Source organism: Vanessa cardui, chromosome Z (assembly GCF_905220365.1).
Source record: "Vanessa cardui chromosome Z, ilVanCard2.1, whole genome shotgun sequence".
Taxonomy (NCBI): domain Eukaryota; kingdom Metazoa; phylum Arthropoda; class Insecta; order Lepidoptera; family Nymphalidae; genus Vanessa; species Vanessa cardui.
Genome location: NC_061154.1, coordinates 9,715,030 through 9,721,104, shown reverse-complemented (window position 1 = coordinate 9,721,104; position 6,075 = coordinate 9,715,030). Strand labels below are relative to the sequence as shown.

General features: G+C 29.8%; 1 protein-coding gene across 1 annotated transcript; it reads right to left on the bottom strand.

The window, feature by feature from the left end:
* Positions 1-818: 818 nt before the first annotated feature.
* LOC124543190 lies at positions 819-3,709 on the bottom strand. The gene is made up of 5 exons (XM_047121290.1): positions 3,620-3,709; positions 3,041-3,493; positions 2,483-2,639; positions 1,715-1,790; positions 819-1,569 (listed from the first exon to the last, which is right to left on the bottom strand). Exons 1-5 carry the CDS (start codon positions 3,620-3,622, stop codon positions 1,533-1,535), a joined length of 726 nt encoding a protein of 241 aa, XP_046977246.1. The 5' UTR covers positions 3,623-3,709; the 3' UTR covers positions 819-1,532.
* Between the last annotated feature and the right edge of the window lie 2,366 nt (positions 3,710-6,075).

Here is a 6,075-nt window from a genome sequence, read left to right as displayed (position 1 = left end):
CATTTGTTTGAGTACGATGTAACACTAGACCTAAGGTTAGATAATGATCTATGTATATTATCTATCTATTGCCTTATCTATTATCTATTGCCCTGGGTCTGTGTGTGTATGAAGGAAACATACGAACAGTAAACTCATAACTAGCGAAATTGTAAATTTGATATTAGTATCTAAGCTCGTGCCTTAATTTAAGAAATAGACTAGATTTCGTTTTTGCCTAGGTAGTTTATTTTTGTAATGTTTTTATTTTATCCAAATATATTACCTTATATAATTATTTGAAAACTAATTATGAAACACATTATTATATATTGGTTCCTTGTTCTTGTTTATTTTAGAAATATACTTGCCATATCAAGATTGCATACATTGGCGCCTCTAAAAATGTTAACGATTCCTTACATTGCCAATGCGCCAGCAACCTTGGGAAGTGAGATGTGATGTTCCTTTTGACTGTAGTTACGCTGGCTCACTCATCGTAAATATTGAGATACATATTTGAGTTTGACATAGTATTTTGCAATATTGAGTTCTTAAGTACATACATATATGTTTGTTAATTATATACGCAAGAAAGGTAAATAAAATAACTGAACATGACTAGAAGATAAAATTTATTGTATAGAGATTGAAATTGTTTTTTTTATTCATTCATTAGGCCATTTTCATTGTTAATTAGTTAATTTTCATTGTTAAATGACAATTATTTATTTTGAAAATGATTTCAAGATTACTTATTTATACTTAATAATTAAGATTAAACATCAATATAATAATATGTTAAAGAATAACTTATATAAATATAATGCAATTATTAATTTACGTGTACTTTCTACTGGTATATATTATAGACATTTAAAAAAATAATACACTATGAACGAGCTACTCGCGAAAAATAGTTAAAATTTTTTACTAATCAACTACTTTATTTTACTAATATATTTAGATAGCAAAAACCAACAAGAGTAAAATTAAATTAGGTTAGTTCGAATAAATACATAATTTATAAAAATAAAGTCGCTGCTTGCTTGCGTTATATTTTTTTGCTTTTCGTTTGTTTTTATAATATAGCTTGCTAATAATACTCGAATACATACATATATAAAATAGTGAAATGGACGCAAAACTGGTATCTGAAACACAGCATGGAATTCTTTTCAGCTCTCGTCAACAATTTTAAACTAGTCCTAGTCCTAGAAATCTTTAGAAGGTTCAAAAGAATACCTCTGAAAACTTCACATTATATTTTTATACGATAGAATACTACCGTAAGCTAATAAATTTCTTATTTCAGTCTCAAAAACGAATTTCCCATCATGAAATACAGTCTTTCCTCTTTTAGATACCAATATCCTTTTCTAAATAATAGGCGCTTAGCGAGGTAACATATCATTATAAGTGCATATCATATAGGATGTAATTTACCTACTCCTCTGGAACAACATTACAGTAATTAATCAAATTAGTTTATATCAGACGGGATTAAATTCGAAAATTTAATGGAATGATCGATTCAAAACCGTCCCGTAAGTTTAAGCTTCTTTAAAGTCCGCATTGAAGTTTCGAGGCCTGTAACATAAAAATTGTATAAATATTAAATAAATTATTTTAATCAAGTGGGATTTCAAATCGAAAAATTCGAATTTAGAATCAATCAGTCAAATTATCCATTTTACGAATTAGATGTAGAATTATTTTCTTATTGTATAAATACCTAGAGTCCAGTCCATCAGAATCGGAATCCGTGTCCAGATTTGAATCCGAATCGTAATACGTTATCGGTATTTTGTCTGAAATCACAATTTATTTCTGTGAGTTATTGATTATCGATTGTAAAGAGTAAAGAGCTCTTCTATGTCACTGTAAGCAGAAGCCATCTTGTTTTTACGGTGTAACAAAGAAAACACATTTATCTATCATATACATATATATCCAATACATATATACAGACTAGTCGTTAAGGACTTATGTTTGTACATTTGTATTGAATAGTTTTAGTACATGCAGGTATGTTTGGTTTTTATGCACGATAAACATAAAAATATCAAGAATACAACAACATTCCAAAATTTGTGTTTCTACAAACAACTTCGTAATTAACTAACAATTTTGTATTTATATACTATTTGAGGTGTGGATGGATCAGTAGGAATGACACACGAATCGAAATAAAGTGACCTTAAAAGGTCAAAGTTAATTAAGACAATTATGCGAATCAACAAATATTGTTTTCACAATATAAAAATCAATTTTGATCAAAACATAAAATTTGAATTATTATTATCGTTATCTTTTTATATTTAATTTGTCATTATATATTTAAACAAGTATATTTATAATATTTTTTTTCGTGACTATCATTATATATATTTTTAATAAATAATAAAAAATTTGGGAATAAAGGAAGATTGAAATAAAAATACACATCACGTAACTGAAAAGTTATTTCATGCGTTATTTATACTATATTGGATTGTCTTACCGAATGAGAAAAACAAAAATTTATCGTAAACGTTTTTGTCTTTTAAGCTCATTACTACTTGGTTTAGTTCCTGGCTAGATCTAAATTTAACAACAGCTTTATATTCGTCCTCCGATGGAAGCCTTTCTGGCATAGTATTTAGACATTTTACTCCAAACTATAAGTGAACAAAAAGTTAAGTTTAATTGCCATCATTTAGAATCTCATTTATTTAATATACCTATATGCACTTCGAACGCCCTGTTGCGCTGTAACGGTCGTGAAAAAGCGAAAATGTCACTGAAAATATGAAATACTGGAAAATTTCGATCTGATTTTTTATAGAATCAGTGTGCACCAATCTTAAGATGACATCGAGAAAAAAATAATGGTTTTTTTTAATTTGATTCTGATCATAATAGTGATTATAATATTTTTTATTTTCATTAAAAGAGTTTCTGAGTATTCGCTGTGCTAATAATTAAAGAGTTACAGAAATAATTTTGAGCAAAATTTCGGAACGAATCCAATAAATAATATGTATGCAGTTTTTACTAACATAAATATTGGGAAACTTACTTCCTTTACGAGGAAACTCTTCATTTCGTCGTAGCTCCAACCTCCATTTAAGTATGACAAAAAGAGAAACGAGCCATTAATGACCTTCTCCTTTTTCGTCATGTAGTACGTCTCTTCGTGATGTTCCATTAGCTCTTTGTTAAAATCGATAAATATGTTTGAACTCTCATCGATTGGAGAATCAAGCATGGGATGACCTCGGTACTCAGCAATCTGTCGTTCTAGATGTTGACTTTTTAAGAATCTCTGCAGAGTTTTCTCGCACTCGGTAATTATATCTTCTACGGAAGGTAGATCACTTTCATTGCCATTCTTTTCTTCCACCTCCGACTCACGTTTACTTTGTTCGCCATCATCGGATTTTATTTCCATCTGATCTAATGGTAGCAGCTTCATTACTTCTTCATCCGGATCTTCTCCAGGAAAATCATCTTGACTCCTAGACGGCTTATCCTTAGACAAAACAGAAATATTTTTGTAATAAAATATAAAAAGAGGAAAATTTAAAAATTGATAAAATATATGATATTAAAAATATTAAACGATAATGGGAACGTTTCATTGTTTTGCACTACACACCATTGTAGTTGTTTCCTGTAAGCACTTTATTCAGGAAGTTAATTTTCACAACGAATTAGAACTCTCAGTTACAGCTTCGGATCGCAAAATCGATACTCCAGGAAGCGGCTGCTGTGCGCATGACCGGAAAATACGTAAGTTGTTAATGCGCATGTCGTTAGTTTAAAAAAAGAGATTCGTTCAAGATCTTTATTTAAAAAAAAACCTAAAACTAACAGTAGATAAAACGAATATTAATTTTTACAATATGTTAATTGACAATTTACATCGCCTATATTATAGTAATCAAAACATTAATTTATCTATAAGTAAATCGAAACGAAAAAAGTATTGGCAAGATTGATGGATTGGTAAATTGATCGATTGGTAAACTAACACCTTGTTTCCGACTTCGACAAAGTTAATACGACCTGTCTGGGGCAAGATATTCGTTTCTGTAATAAAATACAGCAATGTTAAATTTGGCCATTAAATAATCTACAGCTAATGACAAAAAAAAACATTAATAAATCAAGCATGTTATTAGGTGACTTTATCATTTATTTATGTCTATAGGCAGGATAAATAAAAATGTATGTCGGCCCCATCGTTACATAAATGGTAGAACTATTCAGTTTAAGATAATTACTAACAAATTGTATACTTTGATTGCTGAAATACTGGAAGGCTTACTAACAATAGAATTATAAATTTTTATAAATAAAAAAAAACCGCCTTCAAAAATGAACTAAAAAGAAAAAAATAATCAGTTACATCCATATCCAATTAACGATTTTTTAATCACCTCTCAAAGTCGGTGCCGACATTGCTAATATAGGTACATAATACATACATACAAAAACTAAATCTATTTATTGTATAGATGACACCATTAGACAAACCTTACTATCGATACAAATTAAATGATTTCAATACAGGAATTTATTTACTTTGTTGGCACCGACTTCAAAAGGTGATTAAAAAATCGTAAATTGGATATGGATGTAACTGATTATTTTTTTCTTTTTAGTTCATTTTTGAAGGCGGTTTTTTTTTATTTATAAAAATTTATTTAATGCTTTTCAGTGTTGTATTGTTATTTATAATTACAATTGGTAGTGTTTATCATTCACTTTATTATACTCAGTACATTTCGGCTTTCGACTCTAAACCTAACTCAACCCCGTTTCAATACGATGTGGACTGCAACTCAAATTAAGCGTTACCTAAGTTACAATAGCCTAATGTTAACTGCTCATCGCCAATTAGACAATAACATTTTTCCCGATGCAATGCCGTTAATCATTGAGGAATTCTCCGGGTAATCCACCATCAGCTAGACTTCATCATAGGCATGTTTACTAACATCAATTGCTTGACGACTATCTTAAAGAAATAGAACTAAACCCGTAAAATAGTTACTTACTAATAGGTTCTGAATACCAGTTGTGGTCTTCATCATCAGTTCCACTTCATCAAATGTCACTTTTCGTGAGCATATGACCAAGGCACTTTGAATAAAACCGAAATCACTATAGGTGTGCCTATAAAATTTGAGGAGTTCTCTCGATTTCGGCAGGATCCCATCATCAGATCCTGATCTCCTGACAATGGGACCACCTGTAAAACATGCCCTTTCAAACAAAAAAAGAATTGTCAAAATCGGCCCAGCCATCTTCGAGTAATTCGGTAACATACATAAAAAATAAAAAAAAAAAAAAAAAAGGCCCGGACGAATTGAGAACCTCCTCCTTTTTTTGAAGTCGGTTAAAAAACACCATTATTAAAATTGTGGAAAAGAGTAATTACTAAGCTTTTTCCCGGTTATTCTCGGTTGAACCGTTATTTAAAAAAAAAACATTTTTGTTTTGACACTAAGTGTTCATTTAAGCATAATATATTACCAACTAACCCTAACTAACTATCGACCCTCCCTGGCTTCGCACGGGTGCAATGCTTGTACTAAATAGTTTGAATATAAATACGGAATTGGTTTATTTACGACATCACATTAGAAACTTATTTCTGTTTCTTTACATTTTCCATGTTCAAAACTGCTCAAAAGCCGCTGCGTAATTTTAAAGATCTAGACATACGAGTACATACACAGGTATGATGTAAGTAGCACATACCATCAATTTAATTTATTTAACCCGATTAGTAACTTGACTTCTTTGTAAAGGTAAACAAAGCTGCTTGGTATAATTAGTTCAAATCACTTCTCTTGTCTCCGTTCAACAAAATCAATTTCCAAGCGAAAGAAAACTAATAGAAGCTCTTATAGTTGTAGTCAGGCTTAAAATGTTTTTCTTTTTTTAAATAGGCATAAAGATTGGGATAAATAAAATAATCAGTTACACATAACACCATTTAATAATCATAAATGTTTAAATACACCTACTATTACAGAAAAAAGGCGTCGCACAAAAATATTTTATAGTTCATATTAAAATAACTAAACATGATAAAATCGATGT